This window comes from Eimeria mitis, genomic scaffold (genome assembly GCF_000499745.2).
Source record: "Eimeria mitis Houghton genomic scaffold, Emh_scaff680, whole genome shotgun sequence".
NCBI lineage: Eukaryota > Apicomplexa > Conoidasida > Eucoccidiorida > Eimeriidae > Eimeria > Eimeria mitis.
In genome coordinates, this window is record NW_013574910.1 from 7,922 (window position 1) to 8,864 (window position 943).

At 55.1% G+C, this 943-nt stretch overlaps 1 protein-coding gene across 1 annotated transcript in view; it reads left to right on the forward strand.

Annotated features, from left to right (window-relative positions):
- Positions 1-943, forward strand: part of EMH_0019550 (Trithorax-like protein, related) — a gene marked incomplete at both ends in the record, with an annotated part of 10,675 nt that overhangs the window by 6,667 nt on the left and 3,065 nt on the right. The window contains 2 exons of the mRNA XM_013501381.1: positions 1-35; positions 731-926. Of these exons, the coding sequence (XP_013356835.1) occupies positions 1-35; positions 731-926 (231 nt within the window). The remainder of the gene's footprint in view (positions 36-730; positions 927-943) is intronic.

Consider the following 943-nt stretch of genomic DNA (forward strand, 5'->3'; position numbering starts at 1 on the left):
CGACCTTTTCGCGTGGAGTCTCCTTGATGAGAATGGTAGGCATTCTGTTGCTGCTGCTGCTGTTGCTGCTGCTGTTGTTGCTGCTATTGTTGTTGTTTCTGTTGCTTTTGTTGATGGCGCTGCTGCTCTGGGGGGTTGCGTGTCTTCTTCGTCTGCCGCTTGTCCGCTTCTTGATGCGCTGTTGCTTTGTCGTAGCTTGCTGCTGCTGGTGCCGCAGTTTCTGTACGTTGCTGCTGCTGCTGCTGCTGCACGTATCATGGGTCCCGGTTGTCTCTGTCTCTATCTTTGTCTCTCTGTGATCCAAATGCTGGCCGTTAGCTGTCTGCTGCTGCTGTCTGTCTCTCCGTGCTGCTGCTGTTTATTTCCTCTTGCTGCTGCTGTTTGTCTCCTCCTGTTGGCGAGACAGAGACACAGCCTCTGTCTCCCTTTTGTCTCCTTCTCTTCCTTGTATATCCTGCAGTCTCCTCTGTCTGCTTCTCTCGCTTCAGCTTCCTTCTGTATTCTTTCTCCTTCTGTCTTCTGTTTCCTTCTCTCGCTTCTGTCTCCCCCTCTCTTCTGTCTCCTCTTGTCTCCCTCTTCTGTGCCGAGAAGCTGCAACTTGATCTCGCCATTCCTGCGGCATCACTGCTGCTCCAGCTCCATTGTTGGTTCCTTTCGTTGCTGCTTGTCTGTTGCTGCTGTTCTGTTGCTGCTGCTGCTGCTGCTGCTGCTGCTGCTGCTGCCTGTTCAGGGGTTTCTGCTGAGGTGTCTCTACAGCATCGCCTTTCAAGGGCCAACAGCCGCCGAAGGGCCCCCACACGGGTATCACCTGGGGACTCTCCCGGTGCGCAGCAGCAGCAGCAGCAGCAGCAGCGCGTATCTCTATCTCCCCCCGCAGCAGCAGGAGCAGCACCAGCAGCAGAAGCAGAACAAACGGAAATTGCAGGGTCACCTGAGGCTGCTG